The sequence below is a fragment of the Plectropomus leopardus genome, chromosome 11 (genome assembly GCF_008729295.1).
Source record: "Plectropomus leopardus isolate mb chromosome 11, YSFRI_Pleo_2.0, whole genome shotgun sequence".
Lineage (NCBI taxonomy): Eukaryota > Metazoa > Chordata > Actinopteri > Perciformes > Serranidae > Plectropomus > Plectropomus leopardus.
The window spans coordinates 13,640,257-13,666,547 of record NC_056473.1 but is presented as its reverse complement, the minus strand read 5'-3'; the positions used below and the strand labels follow the sequence as shown (position 1 = coordinate 13,666,547).

The 26,291-nt window shown below is 38.1% G+C and overlaps 1 protein-coding gene across 1 annotated transcript; it reads right to left on the bottom strand.

The window, feature by feature from the left end:
• Nucleotides 1-612: 612 nt before the first annotated feature.
• snx22 (sorting nexin 22) lies at nucleotides 613-10,303 on the bottom strand. Its single transcript, XM_042496198.1, has 7 exons — nucleotides 10,084-10,303; nucleotides 6,395-6,478; nucleotides 5,424-5,528; nucleotides 4,311-4,405; nucleotides 3,553-3,585; nucleotides 1,839-1,906; nucleotides 613-1,714 (listed from the first exon to the last, which is right to left on the bottom strand). The coding sequence occupies exons 1-7, from the start codon at nucleotides 10,168-10,170 to the stop codon at nucleotides 1,596-1,598; spliced, it is 591 nt and encodes a 196-aa protein (XP_042352132.1). The 5' UTR covers nucleotides 10,171-10,303; the 3' UTR covers nucleotides 613-1,595.
• Between the last annotated feature and the right edge of the window lie 15,988 nt (nucleotides 10,304-26,291).

Here is a 26,291-nt window from a genome sequence, read left to right as displayed (position 1 = left end):
ATAATAATGTTTGAAATGGATGCTTAATATTATTATTTATATCAATTATTTTTTATTTCATTTTTGCATTTTTTGTAACTTTTTATTAATATCTTGCTAATATTTTTAGGTCATTTTGCATATAGGTGCTCATTTCCTTCTTTCCACATTTTTTTGGAAAGAAATCAAGTGAATAAAGCAAATTTGCTCAGGTTTCAAAGGGTTAGTGTTAAAAAATGGCAAAGTTTCGTTGTCAACCTTCACATGCACAACAATTTAAATTTGATATTTGTGCATTTAGTCATGAACATTAACTGTTATAATGAAATACTCCAAATACAAATTTAGGTAATTTATTAACACATCACATATTTTGTAAGAAATAAATTACAAAAACAACAGCTAAAAAAAAGCAAATTATATCACAGACTACAGTGAATCTAGTCTACTAGTTAATGAGGTCTGTTATAAGCAACTCATGGTGACTGTAAATATGAATGCATTGACAGCCTGGCTGCCTGGTTTTTGACCTAAAACAAAACAAATGTGTCCAAACAAACTCGTCCCTTTAGTTTCTCAAATGTTGATCTTTTCATTCTACAGCTCAGGTTTAATTCACACAAGATAGTCCAATGGGTTTGATTCTTTATTATAATTTCAATATAAACTACATGATACAAAAGCACACATTAAACTTTGTATACACTCAATAAATTGCTTCAAAATACAGTGTGTATCAGTATCTGGCTGCTGGCATCATAGGCCAATTGTGTTTGACCCAACTCCTGAAATTTATATTAGCCTCAATAAACTCAAAATACTACAAATGTATGAAAGTCACTTCTATTTTTTTGTCCTATTTGTATCAACTGTGACAAACTTTGACAAAAATGTAAACAAGAAGATGTTAAAAAACTAAACCCTATTTGACCTCACTTTTAATCTGTACATCAGTTCTTAAAATCTTTTATGCACAACGGCATTCCCTTAACTTTTATTTCATTGATTGTTTTATTTATTTTATTTTACTTATTTAACTCTTTATTATGTGTAGATCCTTTTGCCCCATGTTATATGACTTTCAAACTATTCCTATTTTTTTCATTTATTTGTCTAGCATTTTTGTTTTTCTAATTAAATATTAATTAAACATTATCATTAATAATAACAAAATGTTATTACTATCTGTTTTTCAAGTAAATTTCTTCACTCCCACATGCTTTTTTAATTAAAAGTAGTGACAGTATTAAAATGAATAAAAGACACACCTGTCACGTCGTGATTAAAAAATGTCTATGTGCTACTTAAACTGACTAAAAAGGTAGAGACATATATTGAGTGACTACCTCTGCAAACAAATAAAAGTTTCAAGTTGAATTTTGATGTTTAGTCTAAATATGAGATTCCCAGAAGGCCGTGAAAAGGCTCAAAAATACAACAGGTGGAGAATCAGAACAACAAAGCCTGGGTTTTAAGTTTCAGTCCCACTGGGGCAGCTGATTTTGGACAAAAGCATCCTCCAAGTGACCTATTTCAGGCTGTTTTTCTTCTTTAGCGCTGGCATTGTGTATTTGACTGTATTTTCTATTTTAAAACATAACAACTAACTTTAAATTTCAGGCCTCTATAGAGGTGGCGGGGTCTGGCTCTGTGAGAATGGGGGCGGTGAAGCTGACTCGGATGTCCCGAGAATAAAAACCCTGAAGAACTCCGTCCACAACAACATCTGGGAGATCTGCAGGATGAGACAGAGCTCAGGTATAATACTGTCTGAACAAGATCGGTGTGCTTTTAAAATGCTTTTCACTTGAAAATGACAGCAGCAAACAAGAAAATGCACAGCAGTATGTCTTTTCTACCTGATGTGCAGTCAGAGAGATAAGGATCCCGAAAGAACCCCAACACTTGCTGATTAGCTAGCGGATAACTGAGGAAACAAAAATATGATTGATTAGTCATACGCAATGGTAATACCTCTTCAAATCAAACTGATGTGTAACCAATAAAACCTGAAACACTGGCGGGCAAACATAAAACGTATTAAAGTAAAAATATTGTTACTTTATACTGACTCAAATAAAAGTAAAGGTACTCGTATCAATCAGATCTTGGGTAAGAGTAAAAAAGTATCTTTATGTCTATCTTTTATTGGCAGGCAATAAAAAATGAGAAAGTACAATTTGTAGTTAAAGCAGCAGCCCAAAAGCCAGGAAAAATCCACCAAATGATCTGGGTGTTAAGATGAAGGGAAGTTTACCACAGTTCATTTACGCATACTAGCCACATTGTTATGATACAAAGCAGGTTCAGAAAGTACCCCTTTAAACATGGCCTTTGTTTTCATACAAAAGTACTGCCAGCAGGAAAGCTTTCATATGGCTTTTTACAAGTTGTTTTGTTCATCTACTCTCATTTGTCATGTGGTGTGTAGGGCAGCAGGTATGCATGCATGTGTCACTACCCTCTGATCAATTCAATTGTGTTGCATTAAAAAACTTTGCCGCTTTTGTGATTCAAAATTGCTTTCTATTACATTACAACATCAGGTTAAAATTAATTTAAGCCCGAATTGCAAGAGTTATATTTTAGTTGTTTCTCTAGATGGCATTGCTCTGGCCTGCAGCACCACCATAAAGAACCCTCTGAATAATCTTTGGCCCATTTTACACTGGCTGTTCAAGGCGGGAATATTGCTCCGTTATGCCGCCTCACAATTCTGTTTGAAAGGTACGATTGTGGAATGGGGGACAGAGTTGTCTCGCCTTTAAGGTGCCACTGGAGGTAGTAACAGCACCGCACTGAGGTCTGTATAACACTGACAGCTGGCAGGATGGGATAATTAGCAGGATGGGTGTAATGTTTCGATGACGTGTTATGCGTGCAACACGCCGCTGCAGATTTAAAAAGTACGCTAACTCAAAGAAATAGAACAGTGGTCGTAAATGTCGACAAAATGGGAAAACCATGAGGTGTGGGAGCTCCTAACCCTCCGAGCAGAGGAAGAGATCAGTCGCCAAATAACAGCGACAGTGCATGATTTCTACTGACATCTTTTTACAAATTGTTATTGTTTAAAAAACACTGCTGACGCTTCTGTTGTGTGAAACATCATGCCTCTTTTGATTATTTGATGAAGTCTATAATCAAACACTGCATTGTTTGTATGTGTAAAAATGCAAAGGTGGCAAAAGGAAAATACTTCACAAGGGCCTTATAGCGCAATCTCTGCGCAAAAAGGGCTTTTGATCAGAATATGTCCTTTAACTCCAATATAAAACAAACTTCAAGGACTGCCTCCTTCAAGGACAGGACATCTATTGCACGTCTGTCCATCCTGAGAGAGGGATCCCTGCTCAATCACTGATATTGGGCTATAAAATACAATTTAATTGATATTGAATTAAAAATGCTTCTGCAATGACAGAATTAATGGTGTTGCAGAGACAAGAAGAGTAATCTCTTGAGCACAATATTCCCACAGTGGCTACATTCCTTCTAGCAGATTCTTTACAAATACTGACTGTACCGCATAAATACATGGAGCGAAAGGGGAAATACTCGTCAAGATCTCACCTGAAGTCCTGACTGTCCAACTCATCAAGTGATCTGAAATTAGAGCACATTTTTGTTACAGGTTTCCTGCAAGGACCATGTCAAAATAGAGCTTAACATACAAATTTTACCACTCTAAAGACTACTGTTTGCTACAGAAACTAACTAATAATTACACTTACACATACAGTACAGTGCAGAAGTCTTAAACCACCTTAAACGTTGTTATTTTTATAGGATTATCATGATCATACATATTAATTTCTCAGTAGTCTTCTCAATAAAATACAACCAGAACATGCATAAAATATGTATTCAAAAAAGCTTATATTTCAGAATAAAGTGACAGGCTAAAGTTACAAGTATTAATCTCCCTTGTTTGAGCCGTCTTATTTGTGGTTGTCCATGTTTCACACTAAATACTGAGTGTCTTAATAAAGAGACTCAGAAATACAGTAAATACATGGATTAACTCATTATAGCTTTGCTAAAACAACAAACCTATGGTGGCCCATGACTTCTGCATCGTACTGTATTAAGTACGGAGACAAAAACACAGATATGTAATCTGATATTATTATATATCGGTATATTTGTCCTTTCTCGGTCGTCATTGTGGGTCAGACTCAGTGCTGCTGCTCCACACCACTGTGAAAAAATGCATATAAAGTTTTATGATGTTGCTGCATTGCCCCCAATCCAAAAATAGAGGGTCTAAGTATAGCCACATGCCCGACATCTCTGGGCACAGTGAGAGCAGTGTGGACTCAGGGACTCACTCCATGCTGCTGATCTTGTGCCCTGAGTGAAAGTGTTTCAGGTGGAGGAAGTCCAGCAGCACCTGCGGCACGTCTTCATTTTGATAAATGATGTCCTAGAACAAAAGAGAGCCATCTGGCGTTTAAAAATTTGTTTTATTTGCTTCAAATTATTTCAAGACTTCTGTTTTTGAAGGTTATGATTGATCAAATGACAACACATTTTCAATTCAGCACTGAAAATTGTACGTTCAAGGTTAAGTTATATAAATTCTAAAATGTTTGTTTTGTGCAGTTACACTCCTTTGACACATTTCCACGTCATCGTGAGGTTATATAACCTTTCTGTAGTGTTATGATAATAACATTCATGTGGCAGAGTTAAATATTTAGTAGTTTTACAGAATGGTTGGTAGACTTTAGATTTGAAAATTGAAATATCAATATCAAAATATTTTTTTGATAATAAAAAGTAGTAATATTATTATTACATGATATGACATGATCTTTGATCTTCATAGACATTTTCAAATTGCAGGATTATTTTTGATTTTGAGTTCAATCTGTGCTTCAGTCATTGTAAAAATCAGACCCGTCCATCAGTCCAAAGTTTTGGAAAAAGCCGTTCATATCTTTTTTGTTTCTTTTTTATTACATCACTTTGTGTTGAACTGCCTGAACAAACTGCTCCAGAAAAAACAAACAAACAAACAAATCGTAGATCACACATTACATCCGTTTAAGTTACTTTCCAGTGTCTCCATGTTACTCTTAGGACTGATTAAAACACTCATTGACACTTATGTGCCAAACATCTGACTCTGACCACTGGTAGGAGCTCTAGGTCTTCAAACTAAAGAAACTAAAGTTGATCTTACTTTCTTAACTGTTTCTCTGTTTAGACTCTCATGCAGCCAGCTACAAAGTCTCAAAGGTGCAAAACCTTTTAAAAAGACACCTTAAACAAGTATATTTTCCTATTTTATAACTTCATTGTGGCTTATCAATATTTCTCCTTTTTAAACACACATATATTCTCTATCTTCACTTTTTAACCTCCCTTTTGAGTAGAATCCTATCTGCAAGTGTCTGAGGAAGCTTCCATCTCCCTGTGTGGATGGCTAGATGTTTTACCTGGATGTAGTCTTCTAGCTCCTGCCTCCTCTGCTCCAGAGGTTTGGTCCTCAGGTGCTGGTTCCTTTTGCTCGGGAAATCTGGAGTCTGGATTATTTTCCTGAGCTGCAGGCACCACAAGATGAAACATTCAAATCAATTTAGATGTCACACAACAAATTAAATGGCTGAAATTAAAGGCATTCTGTGGAGTTAGTTATGAATGGGTCCTGTTTTACACCATAATTTAAATATAACACTAATATTGCACATAGTGTGTATATATATATATATGTGTGTGTGTGTGTGTGTGTGTGTATAAATATTTGCTGTCCTTTCCTTTCTTACTCTGTTCCATTTTATTTTATCTTTTCATTCTATTCTAATATTTGATTTCATTGTGTTGTCTTGTATTGTACAATGATGATAAAGCTGAGCATTGTATCAAAGATTGTCATAGTCAGTGTCCTAATGATTTTTAGGGAAGAAATCACTGAGTATTTCTTGACGAATCATTTAAGTTGCCTTTTTTAGTTAGTCTGTCTTTATTTTTGCTCGGCTGGTTTATTAGAGGATTGTGCTTTCTTGGTTTTTGGGGTTTTGTGTTTACTGTGTTCTTCCCCTCCCTGCGTTCCTGTGCTGCCTCTCCCTGGTTTGCTCATCTACACACCTGCTCTGCATCAGCCTCCCTGCTCCTGATTTTTTCCCCAGCCAATCAGCTCCCTGCCTGCGTTCCTACCTCATTACCATATTGCCCTCACCTGAGCTTCTCCACCCTTCACCTGCACCTCATCCCCTCATCACACTAGTTTGCACTTAAGTCCTCAACCATCCAAGTGAGACTTTCTTGTGATTTTAAATCCATGTTTACGTTTTTTTTTTATCTTACAAATAACATCTACTTATAATAGCACAATATGCAGTGCTATGTACAGTACACAGTAATCCGGTAATACTGCATTAATTGTGACTGTGGCGATAAAGCAACATACTTTTCTATGGAGAGACTGGAACTCGCTGCTTCTTCTGAGCACGAAATGTTTCCTCCCGTTAAACAAAACTTCAACTCTGAAAAGCTGCAAACAAAAGACAAAAGGAGACACACAGAGGATTTATTTACCACCTTTATCATCCACTACATTGAAAAAATAATCCCATCAAGTGAAAACAAACATGTGACAGCAATCGAATATATCAGGTACAGCTCTCTAATACTGTAGTATATTCATCTTTAAATACCACATTAAAATGAGTCTTACTTCTGTACATAAAAAAAGGAGAAAAGAAAAAAGAAACTAATTAAGTTAATTAATCAAAGATTTAAGATTAAGGACTTTTAAGGCATTTTTAGAAGCAAAATAACTAATAAGTAAAAGCATGTCTTCAGATTCTCATAAAAAATGTTGCACCATTATACAACATCATTTCTCCACCAGGAGGAGGTACAGAGCCTCAGAATTCATTCTCAAGAAGTCAGTGTAAACACTGAAACTTTACTGCTTTTAATCGATAATAAACACATCTCAGTATACTGCACATATGCTGTTATTTCTGATTTATCATGTTTTTTTTATCCAACATGGATTCTTCATTTTAGAGCGTTCATAAAATACTTTAGATATTTATAATGTCTTGATTTAAGATTTAAGATTACCTTTACCTTTAAAAGTTGATACTGTTACAAAAGTGTAGCTGGTCAAATAAGTTTATTGGACTACAAAGGTTATAATAGTACAATGATTCCCCATCACATGCGAGGAACCTCAGCTCTGCAAAAGCTCAAAATGTACGCTCATCAAAAAAATAGTTTCATGTGAAACAGCTTGCCTGCAATTGTACTGTGTAAACACTGAATGTGTGCACAGACTCCAACATGTTAACATTTCTATTAAAGTAGATACTTTCATGATAATTGTCTGAATTTATCCTTTATGCATAATCAAAACTCTAAACCACCTCAGACGACTGCAGCATTGGGAACACCAGGTGTCCTTCATGCAGCATTACAGGTTTAAATCATAAATAATGAGAATTTTTAGGGATAAAAACTTATGAAAAAAAGAATTGTGCTGCTGGGGAGAAACTGAATGCTTGAGGGTTTGTGCAGAAAAAAATGCAGTATGTCCTCATACTGTAACAGCATACAACAGTTTGTCAGTAATGTAAACAGAAAGTAGCACAAGTCTCTCACGTCTTTTGTTCTTAGATTTAGACGATAAAATCAAAGGTCAGTTCAGCACACTGCAGTGAATTCCCCAGGCTGGTGTAAGATTTTTTTTTTTTTTTTTTACCATTTTAAAACGTAGGTGTAAATGTGATTTCTTACACATTCAGAACAAATTGAGTGTTCTCTGTGTGTTGAAGTGTATCTTCACTTCAACCTGCTGCTCAATAATTACGCCAATAAACTACTGTAGAATCACAGAGAACTTCCGTTAAATAAGGTTAATAAACAGAGACAGTGAGGCTTTAATGAGTCTTACAGGATATACCCAAAACTGTGGTTCCCAATGTGGGGCACTGTGTGGGTGAGTGTGGGTATGTACAGTATGTCCAACTACAGAAACCAGGTCAGAGGTAAAGAAACTTAATGAAATGGTGTATATTTTGGTACTTAAATACTTGTGAGTATTTTAGTAACATACAATTTTGAAATAATTATGTAAAACTTCATACTTATTTCCATCTTGTGAGACTATGATTTAACAATAGCAAGCACAGAGCTGTTTTCCAACAAAATAAAAACTTCTATTTTAATCTGTAACATATACTTTGCTGATAATACTTTTGTACTTTGAATTACTGGACTGAATGCAGGACTTAAACTTGTGATAAAAGACTGCAGAATAGTTATTTTTACTTGAGTAAAAATTCCACTGCAGGTTTAGACTTTTCCCCCTCCTGCTCAGAGGCATGCTTGGAGCTGTGTGAAGTCTTGTATGTCAAGAGCAAATATGTTTAAAACAAAGTGCATCTTACTTTACAAAGGAAAAAAGTAATGTTTGTGAGTAGTTGTACTCCACTGTATTTCAAAGAAAACTAACGCATTTTTACTCCACTTTTTTACTACTTAAAGCTAAAGTTGGTGCTCTGTAGATAAAGATTTTCCACACAAAACAAATCAACATTATGAAATATGATTAATTGTTCCTCCCAAAATTATATAAAATGTTTAAATTATTGACCAACTGCAACATTAAAGAAATGACTGCATATCATTGCATCAATAATCAGAACATCGTAGTAAAAGAGTGAAAGAGGCCACTCTGCATAATGAGTATTACTTTTAATATTTGAGGCATATTTTGTTGCCCATGCTTCTGTACTTTGAATTACTGCATGTAAGACTTTAAACGCTTGTGATTAAGTAACTGCTGTACTGTTACTTAGACGTAAGTGAAAGAATGCTTTTCAAAATATCGACAGGTTAATACATAACACTTCAGGGGAACCTAGTTAACTTTTTATGACAGCTCAAGTAAGTAGTTACTTTTTCATTTAATAATGGCATAATGAAATGATGAACAGATATAGATTTAGCTTCCAAATAGTAGGCCGTATAAAACAGTTAAAATCATCAATCAAGCCCTGATTACAGGTTATCACATCAATGATAAGATTTAATACAATACTCTGCATAAAGAGCACTTTTACTTTGATATTAAGGTACACTTAGTTGCCTCTTACACTCTTGCACCAACAACCTCAGATTTGGCACCTCAAACATATTAATAAGCAAACATACTACATTTATCATTTACACTGGTAACCTGTTACTTTATATACATGTGTTTGCAACTATTAGTGCCTTTCTGATTGCACCATACTGTTAGCTACTTTTAGTTATATTTAATACCCTAGTGTCTACTTTATATTTATATTTGCCATAGACTATACTCCTTTTCTGCTCTGTTGTGTTAGTCCTTGTTTATTGCACACTTTGTATCAGCACTAACTTTGTATCGCATCTGCTGCACAACAACCTCCCTTGAGAAGAAAAATTAAGTTTAATGCTTCTTTTACTGCAGTATAATTTTTATTGCAGGACTTACGGAATAGCTATTCATGCAGTGTGGCATTTCTGCTTTTACACTGTAAATGATTTGCAGTGGTGGAAGAAATACTTCAGTAAAAGTAGCAACACCACAGTAGAAATACTATGTAGATGCAAAAGTCAGGCATTTGATTTTTTTTAATGTAAAACAGCACTTTATGTGTTATTAATCTAAAGTATCTTAAGTTATCGAATAAATGTAGTAGAGTAAAAAGCTAAATCTTTACTTCAAGGTAAAATAACATGGAAATATTCAAGGAGACCTGCAGTCTGCAGTACCTAGAATTTGTAGTTTATTACAGTACTTGAGTAAAAGTAGCTACCTACTTCTTCCACCAGTTACTTTTTACTTTTAAAAAGATTTATTTGCTATCTTAATGGTTTTAAGAGTATTTCTTGCAGCTCTGAGTAGAAATCGGAGGACGCCTGAGCTGAAGTCACTTTCACTCTTCCTTCAGGTTACCTGGCTCACCTGGTGTCGCAGTTCACCCTTCACACCAAACTAAGCACATGCGGTACAATAACACAGCAAAAGCTGATTTGGGAGGAATGCGACGTTAAAGTGATTTCACGCTGCTGAAAAAAGGGGGGGAGGCAAAACCTTAGAAGGTTTAAAAGCGTCCTCACCTTTCTGGACTTCCCCGACTCCTCCACTTCCCGCTCCATCGAAGGTATCGATACTTCAATCATCGGGAAATCTTCCTGCAACACCATCGGACTCTACCCGCTGTGTGTTTGAATGACTTTCTGTAAATCAGAAGTAACTTCACACGGTTTTCTCCGCGTCCAGGAACTGAAAAAACAAAACACCAACCCGTGGCTCTCTGTGCCGTGTGACTGCCTGTTTCTTCCTGGACTCCACCTACACACTAATTGGACAAACACAACCAGCAAAAGGCGCCTGCAGAGACATTAAAGGTGCAGTCCATCATTTAGGTGCTGCTGTTTTATGAAATATAATTATCAGGAGTTTAGTTTCATGAACAACAGAACAACAACAACAACAACAACACAGAGCTGTAGTTTCAGGTCTGGAGCTGTGTACGTTTAGTGTCTGCAGAGCTGTGGGTAGTACTTTTATTTCATTACTTGTTATTTGAGTACCATGGGCAGATTATGAGACAATGGGTCCCTGGGCACAAATATACAAAGGGCCCCACGATTTGTCACAAATTCTTTATGGTCGTTTGCATCTCTTCGTGGTCTTTTTGTGTCTCCTTGTGATTGTTTTTTTAGGTTTTTTTCTTTTTTTTGTTGTTTAGTGTCTCTTTGTAGTCATTTCATGTGTTCTTGTGGTTGTTGTTTTTTTGTGGTCATTTGTATCTCTATGAAGTAAGTCTGTGTCTTATTTGGGAAATTTTGCATCTACTTTGGATGATTAGTGTCTTTGTGGTTATTGTATGTCTCCTTGCTGTTTTTTTTTACTTTTTTGGTCTTTTTCTTTATTGTTTTGGGTCTCTTGTTAGCACTAATTGTAAGTCTCATTGTTGTTTTTTTATTCTTGTTTTTTATAGTTAGTTGAATCTCTTCGAGATAAGTTTGTATCTTATTGGGGAAGTCTTTCCTCTGTTTTGGATGTCTGGTGTCTCTCTACACTCATTTTATGTCTCCTTGTGGTTGTTTTGTTGTTGTTTTGTAGTTGTTTTCATCTCTTTGAGGTAAGTTTGTGTCTTATTTTGGAAAATTTGTGTCTAATTTGGACATTTAGTGTCTCTTTGTGGCTATTTTATGTCTCCAGTTTTCTGTTGTAGCTCTTTTACTTTTTTGTCTTTCATGGTTGTTTTATGCATCTTAATAATAATTTTATGTTTGCTTGTGATTGTTTTATTAATATTTTTTATAATCGAGCCAGCCTCAAGAGGCCATCTGAGGAACTGCAGTTTTTGGCACTTCTGCACTGGCTTCATTTTTCAGCCAACTAATTCTGGTTATGAAATACACATGCTGAAGTGAATTTAGAACAATAATTCATGTTTAAATTGTAAAATATTATAAATGTTTAAAAACTGTTTAAAAAGAGTAATGTTATAAATAAAAAGAGGTTTAGAAAGATAAACAGTTCATTTATTTGTTAAGATATCTTGACTTATTGCAATTTATGATGAGTAATTCATGTTTTTTGTTGCTAGAACACTAAAATTGTTGTGATATATGGGAATTTGGTTCATTTTAGTTCATGTATATCCTCAGTTTTTGGTTATACATGGTATAATGCCTTGAAGAAGATGAAGTTAATGAGGTCCCATGATAGAAACAGAACTGGAACATTTTTTACATCATTTGTAAAGGTTGTTTTTTTGAAGCACCAGATTTACTGATTAACTTAGTGATGGTGAGCCCAGCCCAGCAAGACTGTGGACGGTCATGGACACGCTGTGGCCAGCCATAGGACCTTATTGCATAGGACGTTGTATTTTCTTGATCAATCACTCTGATTCCAGATAAGATCACACACATAATACTACCCAGGGTAATAGCATTTATGAACACTGAACTACTGAAGCACACCCAGCTTTAAAGGACCATCTGAGCTGGAAAGCCCAACTCCCAGGGACACATTCTTTTGTTTTTCTTTGAATTTAACAAACTCTTTTTTGTTATATTTCATACAAAGAGTCCAGTACTGTGAATGTTCCACTGTTGCTGTGAAACAATAAATTGGTCAACTGTTCAACAAAATACCAACTCGCTTTGTGAGTCATTTATGGTATTACTCCTCACAAACCTAGTTAGATGTTAGTGTTTCTTCTACCCCCCCCAGGTTAGGCATAGAGGTGCTACATAGAGATTGTTGAGCATATTACGGGGCTGTAGACAGGACTTATACAATACTAAGCCCCAACAAAACCCCCTCAACCTGTTTTAGAAATTTCTGTGCTAAAGTGGATTTTCTCCTGCTTAACAGTGCAACAAAAAATACAACAATACTCAAAATGAAGTAATGCCTGGCCATCTTATCTGTCCTCCTTCCTCCAGAAACAGTTTTCTGATTTATCTGTGTGAGAGCAAAGAGATAGGCACTTCTCACAGGAAGAGAGGATACTTTGATTAAAGATCTCTGCACACTGAAGGTCAAACTGACCTGTAAGCTGACTGAACACACAGAGACGAGATGAGACATGGATCAGAATCCAAAATAATACATACAACATATAAAATATAAGATTTAAAGATTAGTTTAACATATTATAAGCAGTAAACAAGAGTATGTATTTTGATTACACAAACACTGAAAAATGACCAGACACCAAAAAGAAATTCTTAAAAGGATTAAAGTTATGTGAATATATTGTCTTTTCTGTTTTCATTGAACAAATGCATTTTCTTTAAACAGTTTCAAACAGTGGATCATGTATTAATGCATAACTCATGTTTTGAATGTAAAATATGATTCTGCAAAGTGCAGCCGTCAGTCTTACAATATGTGAATAATAAAAGAACTATACCAGAACTGTATTTTTTGAGTAAAAAGGTGAATAAACTCAGGTTCTCACTTCTCACTGTACTCGAAACACAAAGTAAAACAAAAACAATGCACTGGATATAAAAAGGGATGTAAACCCATACGACACAACACAATACTACTCACATCCTCTCAGGCCCACTGCTCAAAAAATGTCAAACCAGACTTTATTTTGCGGGGGAGAGGTAAAGAAAAAGGTGTCATGTTGCACTTCATGATCTTTATGTATTTTCCCCACGAGGCATTTTTTTTTTCTCTTTCACTATTTAAATAGCATCTACAGACTATTTTCCATGTGCTGATCTCAACCAGAATCACATGCTCTGTGTCTGACTTGTCGTCAGAAGAGCTTACTTCAGCAGCTCTGTGTGAGGATACGTGAACTTTATGGACTCATAGATCACAGCAGGGTAAAAATATAACTGCAGTTTCGTCATCAGCGTGTTTTACTAGAGCTCATGTGAATCCTTGCGCTGCTGGTGAGCACTCATTGTGTCTGGATTCACACTGTCAGCAGAAACAGGTCGTGCACATTAACAAAAAGGAAGTCGGTCAAATTTATCTATGCTGTCTTGTTTTTAGTTTTGTCTATTTGATAGTACACTTTGGTTGATTTAATGAGAATTCAAAGGTCTTTTATGAGATGACAAGAATTTCACACAAACCAATAAAATACTACACTAAGTATACTATGAGGTTTTCTTTACATCATGTCATAATGAAAACATGGAGGGGAAAAATAAAGGGAAAAAAAAATATTATAAAAAAATTTAAAAATCATAAAATTTATATATACTGTGATTTAGAACAAGGAAAACACAGAATTAAATTTTAAAGAACAATCATAATTTATGCAGAAAAAGTATGCTCCTATCATCTTTGCATTTTCTAAAAGTTGAGAGCCACTGACTTAAAATGTACTTTAAATGTACTTTAAAAGAACTTATATATTCAGATGATGTTAGATTTTCACACATGAAGTCACAGTAAAACATTGGCTGCAATTCTCCTTTCCTTTAACAGCTAATCAGGACATGATGTGTACTGTGAATCGGGGAATCAGACAGTTGTACATGAGAAGGACATGAGTTTCACTATTCCACGTGTATTTTGGCATTTGAATTCTCTCCTCTTAAATTATTTTTAGTGGAATGTGAAGGCAAGTCAGCATAGCCTGACGCACTGCAGTTTGTCATTTATAGACATACCAGCTGGTCTGGGGAGCGTGATGCAATTTGTCTGAGCCAGTGTGTGAATGAAAGAAAGTACTGTCATCCAGAATAACTGTGTTAGCGGACGCATTCTTGAGTTGCGCAAACAGTTTGACTGTGATGTTTACTGCCATAAAAAACGGCTTACAAACTAGCAGCCATACAAACTGGCAGTCATTAATTCATCCTACAACACCTACAGACCAACAACATAACCACAGTATTAGTTACATCCCAGAGTTTGGACCAGGGTGCAGAGTCGCAGTCTCACATGCTTCTCTGAGCTTCTAGCAGTCACACATCCATAATGTAAATGTTAGAAAAACGGTGTCTGTCCCCCGACCACTTCATTTGTTTAAATCGAAAATATAAAAAAAATCTCATACATCTCCTGTCAAAGAGCATCATAATAGGAGAATTAAATGTTGACTCTTGAACGTTAGATCCCTATCAACCAAAGCTCTTTTAGTCACTGATTTAATATTGGATAACCATATTGATTTACTCTGCCTCACTGAGACCTGGCTTTATCCTGATGAGTACATTAGCCTGAATGAATCCACTCCCCCTGGTCATTTAAATAGTCACGTTGCGCGGGACACTGGCCGAGGAGGGGGAGTCGCTGCTATTTTTGAATCAAGCTTAGCAATTCACACTAAAGCTAATCTTAACTATAGTTCATTTGAAAGCCTTTCTCTTAGTCTTTCTCACTCATCCTGGAAAACTCTACAGCCAGTTCTATTTGTCATAGTGTACCGCGCCCCCGCCCCATACTCTGAATTTCTATCTGAATTCTCTGAGCTTATATCAAGTTTAGTGCTTAAATCAGACAAAATTATTAGTAGGGGATTTTATAATTCACATGGATATTAATGATAGCCTTAGTTCTGCTTTCTCCACGCTTTTGGATTCAATTGGCTTCAGTCAGTGTGTACATAAACCCACCCACCGCTACAACCACACCCTGGATCTTGTCCTTGCATATGGCATCGATATTGAAGATTTATTAGTCTTTCCTGAAATTCCCGCTCTGTCAGACCATTATTTAATAACTTTCAATTTTTTATTACTCGACTACAAGCCTCTTAGTAAGAGTTACTATTCTAGATGTCTATCTGATTAAGCAGTGGCTAAATTTAAGAAATTGATTCCTTCTGCGCTGACCTCATTACCATGTCTTACAGTGACTGAGAATACTCTTACTAACTTAAGTCATTCTCAAATTGACTGTCTCGTTGATAATGCTACTGGCTCACTGCGATCAGCTCTCGACTCGGTTGTACCCTTCAAGAAGAAAATAATGAAACAAAGAAAATTAGCTCCATGGTTTAACCCCCAGATCCGGAAATTGAAACAAACATCCCTAAAATCTGAAAGAAATTGGTGTTCAACCAACCTGGAAGAGTCCTGTTTAGTCTGGCTGGATAGTCTTAAAATGTATAGGCCCTCCGCCATGCCAGGGCAAACTATTACTCATTCTGAATTGAGGAAAATAAAAACAACCCCAGGTTTCTTTTCAACACTGTAGCCAGGCTGACTCAGAGTCACAGCTCTATAAAGCCTTGTATTCCTTTGGCCCTAAGCAGTGGCGACTTTATGATTTCTTTAATGATAAAGTTATAACTATGAGAGATAAAATCCATCACCTCTTGCCCTTAACTGACCTGACCCCGGACACAGGTAGCCTGGATATGGCAGCAAGGCCAGAAATTTATTTGGACGGTTTCTCCCCCATTAACCTTCGCAGACTCTACACTTTGATTTCTGAATCTAAGCCATCATCATGCCTGCTAGACCCCATCCCAATTATGCTACTTAAAGAAGTTTGCCCTTATTAGACAACTCTTTATTAGATATAATCAATGCGTCTTTATTAACTATGGTGTATGATAGCTGTCAAAAAAATGTATCCATAATTAATCATTCTTATTTGCAATTTTAACAATTTCTATGTCAAAAAAGTTGTTTTACACAAAATTCTGCTGTCATATATGTGAGTCTGTGAATCTGGGTTCGAGTTTGGATTGTTTTTATATGAGATATTTATATAAAATTTGTGAGTGCAAAGTCTTATGAATACAACTCATGTTTCTACGACTACGAAGTCTTCACTGTGAGCACAAATCCAAATTTACAGGTATGAATCGAAAAGTGCTGAAATGACGTCACTGAGGTCACAGACAGGTCGCAGGGAGAGTAATCGATTCGCGATTCCTCCAACTGCGCATTCTCATGCCCCAGAACCAAACATGGAGGGCAACAGCATACCAAGTAGTAGCAGCTCCGGAGAAACATGTAACAGGTAATGTCAATCATAACGTGCATTGCATAGCCATTATTTATTTTAAAAATTGAACCATTACTGTAATATTAATTGGCCTTTTTGGAGTCACAAACTTATTGCTTTAACTTGCAAGCTAAAGACATTTACTTATGCAGATCGTATCTTCAATTTCAATCATTCTTTCAACGATCAATCCTCCGCACATACTAAGGTCTGCTTCGGAGTGCCACAGGGTTCTGTGCTTGGACCAATTCTTTTTACTTTTATATATGCTTCCTCTAGGCAACATAATTAGAAAACACTCTATAAATTTCCATTGTTATGCTGACGATACGTGGGACGTATCGTCAGCGTATGACAATATGACATTATATCTATCTATGAAACCAGATGAAACTGATCAGCTATCTAGTATTCAAATATGTCTTAAGGACGTAAAAGCCTGGGTGAGCCGTAATTTCTTGATGTTGAATTCAGACAAAACTGAAGTTATTGCTCTTGGCCCCAAACACCTCAGAAACTCCTTTTCAAACGATGTAATTTCTCTAGATGGCTTTACTTTGGCCTCTAGCACAACTGTAAGGAACCTCGGAGTTTTATTTGATCAAGACTTATCTTCTGCCTCCCATATAAAACAAACTTCAAGGACTGCTTTCTTTCACTTGCGTAACATCCCAAAAATTAGACATATCTGTCCCAAACAGATGCTGAAAAATTAGTACATGCATTTGTCACCTCTAGGCTGGATTACTGTAACTGTCCTATTCTTTGGTTGCCTCTTTGATAAAGCTTATAATTAGGGCTGGCTCAGGTTGCCTGGACCAGCCCATAGTTAGGCTGACATAGGTTTAATCTGCCAGGGGGACTTTCTATGATACGCTGAGCTCCTTTTCCTTCTCTTACTTCCGTCATCTGAAAATCATGCATGTCTGTTTACTGCATTACCCTTACTGTTAAGCTAAGCCTTGTATCTGTGACAGCCGTTTGTAAGCTTAGCTTAGCCTCAGTAGTTTAGCTTAGCCTTGCATCTGTGATAGCCTGGCGGTACTGTCACTACCTTGGGCTTGCGATTATGGAGCCTGGGTCTGTTGAACTGCACTACGCTAATCCTGTTGCCTCTCCGGAGCATTCCTGCTCCCTTGTTTCCTAGTTTTCCTGGATCCTGGCTGTAACCTTGGCTGTGCCTGATCGTGGTGATAGCTGTGCTTGCGCGTCCACCCTGCCTTTGGTTGTGTTCGTGCTGTGGCTGCACCGATACTGTACACCCTGCTCGCCCTGATTGTGGTCTGGTCCTGGTTGTGCTGATGCCGTGATCTTGCCTTTGCCTTCCCTATCAATATACGCATGAGACTCTTATCATCACCCTCAACATCATCATAGAGTGCATTTAATAATTTCACACCTATTGTTAATGTAATATGTCATGTCTGAAGCGTTCAAAAGTTTTAACATTATGAAAAAAAGTAGGCAGCACAATATTTACATATGCTAAATATGTCTCCACAATATTTTGTGGTGGTAAAGTTTTTCCAAACTCGGCACAACGGGCATCAGCATGCAGAATGAGATACACAAAAATTATGTGAAAAAACAGCCAACCAATGCCAGGTCTTTCCCTCCCAAGATAAGTTTTTATGCTAAAAAAAACATTTGGTTAAAACTTTACATAACTCTAGGTAATTGATACAGAGTGGTGCAGGGAGTTATGTACTGATACAAAGGATCAAAGTATAAGCTCCTGCTAGGTACTGTCATACCAGGCACGTAACCTGACTCTTCTCCTCTTTGCCGAGTAAGTCAGATGGTCCAAAACCCAGCACCTAATGATTATCTAGCACTGACAAAGTTGTGTGATGTTGTATGTGGACTGTCATCGTAAGTAGTGATACTGAGATTGTTGAATCTCAGATGCTGAGATTGCTACTGGTTATTACTTTGGTTACAAAAAAAAACAAAAGAAAAAAACTTCTTGCACTTCTATGCGGCACTTCTTCTGCCACTAGACGGCAGTACCTGTGACCAATCACACCTGAAGCACTTTTTGCACTTACTAAGGGTTTTTTTTTTTCCTTAAGTCTAAATTCTTGCTTGTGTTGTACGTCGCTTTGGATAAAAGCGTCTGCTAAATGAAATTGTAGAATTGTAGATACTGTGTCAGTTGTTTTTACTTCCCCAATCTGCTCCTCTCCTGTGTTAAAGGATGGTCCAGTGTATCCTGTACTTAAGGAGATTGTAAAGGAAGCATTGAAGCACCTTTCCTTAATATTAGGAAAATTCAAACAGCTCTTATCATGGCAGCTGCTTAGATACTGTCAGATCATTGCACTGAGATAAGAACCTTCCTAAGCAAGAAGAAGTATTTGACCTCAGCCAATGTCTACCAAGTTTTTGAATGGGTTTTTGGGTTAGATTTTTCTGAAATAAGGTGTCTTGCTCTTTGCTAGACAAACTATGTAATAAATATAATTATAGAAATGATATATATATTTAACAAAATAAGAATAAGCTTAAGGGACTGTTAATTATTTATCAGAGATAGGCTTGTGACTTTTTTTTACCCTCACCAAAGCTACAAAAATGTTTTCCTTGAGCCCCCTTGAGTGCTTTGAGTTAAATGCACAAAGTGTTTGTCACACATGCTGTGTGAAAGGTCCGTAGTAAATTTTGAATCATCAAAAAAAAATACCCCCCCCCCCCCCCCCCCCCCCCCCCCCCCTCCCCCCAAAAAAAAAATTAAATTAAAAATAAAAGAAAAAAAAGTTTGAAGACAATATAAAACCACTCAAATTGACTTTCTCTCTCCAATCCAAGGCCAATTTAACCCTTGAGCCCTCCTCAAATTTACTACCCTCTGGACACCTTTGTGGCAAAAATGTACATGCACAAAAAAAAAAAAACTGCTGTTAAATCATCATACATCAATGTTTTTTTCTGCTTCCTTTTCATAAACTTCAAACTTACTCAAAACTACCAAACATTCGATCATTTTCAGCATTTTAACCCTTTAAATGCCAGTTTAATGTTTTGAATTATTTCATTATTTATTTTAAAAAAAAAACCCACAAAAAATTAATTATTTTCCACATCATAAATAGTAGGGGGATGGGGCATTGGTGGTGATTAGAGTCTTGGATATATCAAAGATTAGCAACAGAACTGATTTGATTGCATTAGTATTTTTATGTAGTGTGAGATACTCCCTCTGGACACCTTTGTGGCCAAAAATGCCTCATTGACTTCCATTAAAACCACATTTTTTAATCACACTGCCATAACAGTATATAACCATGCATCTCTAATTTCAAACTTTAAAACAACAAAAGAAATCAAACAGAACATATTAAATATGAACAAATTTGAACGAGAAATATATCCAGGCTTTGAATATGTGATGTATGTGTGTGTGTTTGATAGAAACAGATACATGGATTGAGAGAGGGTGTGTGTGTGTGTGTATGTTTAGTTTTAGTTCATTTCCAGCAGCAGATCGGCAGGATGCAGCATGTGAACTGGTGCTCTCTACAAATGCACCTGTTACACTTGGTGCAGGTGGTAGAGGACCTCTTTTTTAGGTCTGTGCACAACCAGCACAAACCTCTCCCTCTGGTCGAGCTGGTGGCAGCAGCGGCTGTGGCAGTGGTTACTGCGAGGGCAACGTCTCGGCATGAGATGGAGACCAGACTTGCCTGACTGTCCACTCACTGTTAGGATGGGCAGGATCCTCAGTGTCCTCTCCACTTTCAGAGGAAGGATCAGAGGCGCTCACAGAAGTCTCCAGGTCTTTGTCCTTCTCTGCTCACTAATGAAATGACCCCTCAGCCATGCTGCATGTTTATGTTTGGCTGTGAAAGCAGCCAGGTACATAAACACACTAACAGTTGTTTTTGTTTTTGAGTACAGCAAAGGCGGGAGGCCATGTTTTACTTAAGCACCTCTTCAAAGACACATGACGCACATCTCTCAAAAGATGCCCTTTTTTGCCCCTGAAATAATCAGTGCTTGCTAACAGATTCACACACACACACACACACACACACACACACACAAAAAAAAAATCACTCTTGGGGCCCCAAGAATTTCATGCATCGGCCTACAATGGGAAAATGGTTGAATCTGGTGGAATACAGTTAAAATGTCAAATATCACTACTTTTCTTCAAAATGAAATGCTGACATAAGAGAATGCATGGTTATATATTGTTATGGCAGTGTGATTAAAAAATGTGGTTTTAATGGAAGTCAATGAGGCATTTTTGGCCATGAAGGTGTCCAGAGAGAGTAACTGGCACTACACAGAAAATACTAATGCAATCAAAACAATTCTGTTGCTAATCCTTGACATTTCCAAGACTCTAATCCCCACCAATGCCCCACCCCCCTACTATTTATTATATATTCAACTAAAACATGAGGAAATTGTGCTCCAGCAAAGGATAAGCACTCAATGAAGATCCTAGGGACACTGATCAGCAATTATGACTTAAATATGAAGGCCAGAGAGCAGTAATAGAAAAGAAAGAAAGAGGAGGCAGAGCCAGGGTGGCAGGCCTGAGCAGACTAAAAACCACCCCCGCCTTATCAGGCATTTTATGTGTTGTTTTTTTTTTGTAATAAATAATTAATAATTTAAATAATTAAAACAGAATTTAAAGGGTTAAAATCCTGAAAATGATTGAATGTTTGGCAGTTTTGAGCAAGTCTGAAGTTGTTTGTAATTTATGAAAAAATACATGTATTTTGCATACATTTGATGTACACAAAAATACATCAATAGAGTATAAAAACATCTAAGAATAAAATACACTGAATTTCCAAAATTTTACTAAAGAAAAGTTATAGCAAAAAATCATGCCACAAGTTGAAAAAAATGATCACCTAATTAAAAAAAAAAGTCGAGAAAAATGTACAAAAATGCCAGAGGGGGGCATAAGGGTTAAGAAACATAACTGCATTGCGAAGTGATCTGAGGCACCTCACCTGGTTGGCACCACCCTCTCCTCTCTGATAAATAACAAACACTCCCTAAAAATGCTCTGTTTCTCGCTAAAATTTAGCATAACTTTGGTGCGTTATATGCCTCCCTTCCCGACAAGATAGCATGTGGTGATTAGCAAGTACCAATGGATGCCATAGGTCAAATAGCCTAATATCTGTATTCTAGCTTCTAGGCTAACATTAGTATAATTATCCTTACCTGCAGCTCCGCCTGTCACACTTACTGGTTCGTCAAACTTTGTTTTAATCGGACATTTGGCCTCTGATTTTCTTTTCCTCTCTGCTCCCTGGCTTTCCATGTTGGGTCGCGAGCTGATTTTTGGTGCGGCATTTAGACTAAGCTAACTGACGTGGTTAGTCAAGCTGCGGTTCGCTTCTCATCCTCTCGTCAGGTCGCACGTCTGTGTTCCGCTCGTCATCTTCATCTTTTTCTTCTCTACATTTAATGGCGGGTCGCAAATCAACGTAAAAAGGTACATACATGGATGTATTATACGTACCGCCAAATTCCGCCCGTCTCTGAGCTGCTGTCAAATGGACCGGACCATTTTACAATAGGTGCGGGGGGAGAGGGGTATCCAATAACAAGCTGACGTATGTGTTAATAAAAACAAGGAATTATATTATCTGTGATATGAGTCAGTAAATAAATTGTTGTATTTAATTCTTATTAATGAGTAGCCATAGACGCTATCATGTGTTTGTCCTTGACTATAGGCGTCGGCAGGATAGGGATTGCCCTACAACAACCAACAAAAATAGCCATATCAGCTCCTTCAGTTTCCATCTACGTTTGCCTGAACACTGTGCTCTCCCGCTGACAAGGTCCGGTAGCATCCCAACAGCGTAATGTAGTGTCGCGCAGTGATGGAGACAAACTGACACCTTAAACTGAGCCGAGTCCAGGAGCAGAATCGCCCGTCATAAAATGTCCTGGTTGGTAACTAACGTAAGATTATCATTCGCGTGCGGCCGCGCCTTCACCGGCTAACATTTACCGCTAACCGCCGTCAAAACTAGCTAGTAGCTAACCGAATTTAAGTTGGGAAATTGAAACGTTAAAGTGGACCGTACAATTTCCAAACGCCCGCGACCAGAAAATGTGCCGAGTATGTTGGATAACTTTTCATTCACACCTGAGGAGGAACAGACAGGGAAGCGCCCGCCTCCTCCACCTGCCAGAGCGAGTGAGTTTAAATTTATTTAAATCAATCACTCTCTCTTTCATTTTGTGTGTGTGTGTGTGTGTGTGTGTGTGTGTGTGAGAAGTGTGAAACACCATTTATAATGTGTTTAGGGGCCGGTGTGTGCGTAAACTGCCCGCAGAATTGACCCCCCTGATAGAAACTCGTCATTAAATAAGAGGTAATTCTGAATTTCCCCAGACATCCCAGGCTGCCAGAGGTGTAACATGTGCTGTGTTTCTCATGTTTTATTTTACAGTTGCTCTAGGTAAAACGATTGCTGTATCACTGTATACCTTTGTCATGGGTGTATTACATGGGTGTATTACTGTGATATCGACATATATTATGAGAAAAAACGGCCTCCAGATCAGCATCGGAAGTCTCGCTCTTTGCTTTACTCACGCGATACATCATGGGACTTTTTCAAATGCTTTTTTTCGAACGTTACCCGTTACCATGGATGCATGGAATGTTAAAAGATCAAAGGCATTAATGGAACGCCCCTTTTACATGACGTAATATACGAATATGACGTATCAAAGAATGTAGAATTTCACTGACAGTGTTTAAAGCCCCTAACTCAGCTGAGACACACAGGACAACGATTCTTCTGGAGCCACAGTTCAAGGACAACCGAGGATAATCTTCCACCAAAACTGATCCTGACTAACAGCACTGCTATCACCGAGAAGAGCCATGCCAGCAACCACAGATCTCACTGAGATGGATGTCTCCTCAGGTCCAAACACCTGGTCCTTCATAGTTGAGAGGGACCTTGAGGAACTCAGATTGGAGCGTGACAGAATTTTTGGGGGAATTTATAGCAGCTGCCTCACAACCACCATCATGGAAGAGGCAAACAAGAAGCCTGCTGCTGAGTCTGAGAGTTCTGGGCGGCAGGAGGTGGTGGATCTCATCAAAGAGCCCGAGCCTGGCACTCTGGGAGGGCAAGAGGCTGCAGGCATTCCCTGGAGCTTATTTACAAGGCCTGCAGAGCTCCAGACTTGGAAATCCTTGATGAGACCTCTTCAGATGGACCAGCCTGTATTCCAGGAGTGCCTCAGCACAAACTGTACGCGCCAACCCTTCATCTGCGCCTGGTGGAGGCAAAATACCTCCTCCAGCAGGAGATGCAGATGAGGCTCATGGCGCAGCTGGACACAGCCGCTGCAAGGAGTGAGCACCTGGAGATGGATATGAAGCTGCAGAATGAGTGCCGTCTGAGACTCCAGTGTGAGGAGAAGCTGCAGAGCCTGAAAAATCTGCGCTCCCAGGTGTCTCTGACGGAGCTTCAGGTGTCAACTCAAATCAACGAGTTGATGGAGCAGCTTCAGGCTCAAAAGCTGCAGACTGACCTCCTCAAGCAACAACTGGAGGAAGTCAGCCTTCAGCTGAAGGAACGTGTCTCCAGGGGCTCAGAGCTAGTTAACGAGCTCAGAGGGCAGAATCAAGCCCTTGCGAAGGAGTTGGAGGAGGAGAAACGCCTGCACAGACAGAGCGAGGGAGGTGACTGCAGCTCAGCTGGAGGAGTTGAAGAAGCAGCTGCAGGAAAAAAACAGCTACAACCTTCAGCTGACCTCCAAACAGAATGTTGAGAGGAAGGTCACGTTCACTCTGACCAAAAAGGTGTGTGATCTCCAGCAGGAGATGATGGACCTGACAACCCCTTCGCCGCTCCCCAAGGAACTCCATCCCAGAGACACAACTGTCCACCCGACAGAAGACAACGCTCCAGAGGAGCTTGCCTCCAAAAAGTATGGTGAGAGGAAGGTCACGTTCACTCTGACCATAAAGGTGTGTGATCTCCAGCAGGAGATGATGGACCTAACAACCCCTGCGCCGCTCCCCGAGGACCTCCATCCCAGAGAGACAACTGTCCACCCGACAGAAGACAACGCTCCAGAGGAGCTGGCCTCCAAAAAGAATGGTGAGAGGAAGGTCAGGCGCACTCTGCCCAAAAGTGCGTACGATCTCCAGCAGGAGATGATGGACCTAATAACCCCTGCGCCGCTCCCCGAGGACCTCCATCCCAGACAGACAACCGTCTACCCGACAGAAGAGGTCTCTCTGTGGAGGCGTTTCAAAAAATCCATCACACCGAAACGCCTCCGCAAATACACAAAGACCAGGAGTAAAACATCTTCTCACACACACAGCCAGAACAGGCCGCAAGACAGTGCCGAGGATCATATTCAGTGCTGACCATAGATTGTATATAAGGTTTTGTATACAGTCTGTGTCAGGACTTTTTATGTTCTCTCGGTGCTGTGTGGGTTTCCCCCGGGTACTCCGGTTTCTCCCACCAACTGAAATTACAAACAATTCCTATTAACATCTCAATAAAACAAAATCAAGAAAAATCCTCAAAATCTATTTACTTTCTCTATAGCTGTATTCCTGTAGAACATTAGGAATTCTTCATAGTGAGGTTGAATCAAATATTGTGTTTGTAAATCACAATATAAATTTGAGGTGTTTTAACTCTGAGGAAAAAGGTGTAAATTCCTGCACAAAAACATATTGCAGGGTTTCATATGTAAATGTCCATACATGTTTGCATTATTTAAAAATGCAAAATTTGTGATAATGGAAAAAAAATGCAGTTATATAAGGCACCAAATATTCTTGCACACTCTTGCATACCATGATATTATAATTAAGTATGATGTAATTTTATCCATCTGGTTTGTGCAAAGACAAAAGCGTTCAAAAGTTTTAACATTATGAAAAAAAGTAGGCAGCACAATATTTACATATGCTAAATATGTCTCCACAATATTTTGTGGTGGTAAAGTTTTTCCAAACTCGGCACAATGGGCATCAGCATGCAGAATGAGATACACAAAAATTATGTGAAAAAACAGCCAACCAATGCCAGGTCTTTCCCTCCCAAGATAAGTTTTTATGCTAAAAAAAACATTTGGTTAAAACTTTACATAACTCTAGGTAATTGATACAGAGTGGTGCAGGGAGTTATGTACTGATACAAAGGATCAAAGTATAAGCTCCTGCTAGGTACTGTCATACCAGGCACGTAACCTGACTGTTCTCCTCTTTGCCGAGTAAGTCAGATGGTCCAAAACCCAGCACCTCAGATGGTCCAAAACCCAGCACCTAATGATTATCTAGCACTGACAAAGTTGTGTGATGTTGTATGTGGACTGTCATCGTAAGTAGTGATACTGAGATTGTTGAATCTCAGATGCCGAGATCGCTACTGGTTATTACTTTGGTACTTTGGGGGGGTTGTGGCTGTGCGGCACTTCTTCTGCCACTAGACGGCAATACCTGTGACCAATCACACCTGAAGCACTTTTTGCACTTACTAAGGGTTTTTTTCCTTAAGTCTAAATTCTTGCTTGTGTTGTACGTCGCTTTGGATAAAAGCGTCTGCTAAATGAAATTGTAGAATTGTAGATACTGTGTCAGTTGTTTTTACTTCCCCAATCTGCTCCTCTCCTGTGTTAAAGGATGGTCCAGTGTATCCTGTGCTTAAGGAGATTGTAAAGGAAGCATTGAAGCACCTTTCCTTAATATTAGGAAAATTCAAACAGCTCTTATCATGGCAGCTGCTTAGATACTGTCAGATCATTGCACTCAGATAAGAACCTTCCTAAGCAAGAAGAAGTATTTGACCTCAGCCAATGTCTACCAAGTTTTTTGAATGGGTTTTTGGTTAGATTTTTCTGAAATAAG